The sequence below is a fragment of the Camelina sativa genome, chromosome 4 (assembly GCF_000633955.1).
Source record: "Camelina sativa cultivar DH55 chromosome 4, Cs, whole genome shotgun sequence".
NCBI lineage: Eukaryota > Viridiplantae > Streptophyta > Magnoliopsida > Brassicales > Brassicaceae > Camelina > Camelina sativa.
In genome coordinates this window covers 24,264,107-24,264,833 of record NC_025688.1, presented here as the reverse complement: position 1 = coordinate 24,264,833, position 727 = coordinate 24,264,107, and the positions used below count along the sequence as shown (strand labels likewise).

The following is a 727-nucleotide window of genomic DNA, read 5'->3' as shown; positions in this document are numbered from 1 at the left end:
GACATTTGTCGGAAAAGGAAGAGATCAGATGATGGAGAAGAAGAAGAAGAAGAGGTTGTGGAGGAAGATAATGACGGATTCAAAACACCGACTCGTCCAGAGAATAGAATCCCTAAGATCAGAGAATGTCCACCGGCGCCGAGGAAACGTGAGTATTCGTCGGAGATGCTTAGAGCTAAAACGATGTATTGCCGGAGACGGTTGAGTTTCGCGCCAGAAGATGACGTAACCTCGTTTATAACGGATTTGCAGTGGAGGACGACGACAATGACGATCAAGAAATAATTAAGATTAAGGAGAGAGAGAGAGAGCTATTAGTTTTTTATGATTTTATTTTTTATGAACCGTATTTTAAGGTCACGTTTGGAAGATATCTGAACGTTTTTTTTCTCCCGCAATTAGACAAAGGAAAAATACTTGATTAGATTGATATTTTGTTTTTAAGAGTTCCAGATCATATAGGATTTTCGTTGATGATTATTATTTGTCCATTGTTAGGTTTTTTCTTCTTTTGATATTTGGATGATTTTCTGATATATGTTGTGTTTTTTTTTTTGTTGTTGTTGTTGTTGTTGTAAAAGTTTACAACTAGCTAATTGCGTATGTTGACGAAACTGAAATATGTTTTCGTGATCTTGTGGAATTATTACTCGCATGAGTACATGAGGGTTCAACATTAGTGAAGTGTAAAGTTCATTCGTAGCCTTGTGATGTGGGTAACCTACAT

At 36.6% G+C, this 727-nt stretch overlaps 1 protein-coding gene across 1 annotated transcript; it reads left to right on the top strand.

The window, feature by feature from the left end:
- Positions 7-480, top strand: LOC109132598 (the record flags this gene model as incomplete). Its single annotated transcript, XM_019244351.1, has 1 exon — positions 7-480. A coding segment is annotated over one exon (279 nt), but the record flags the coding sequence as incomplete, so codon positions are not given.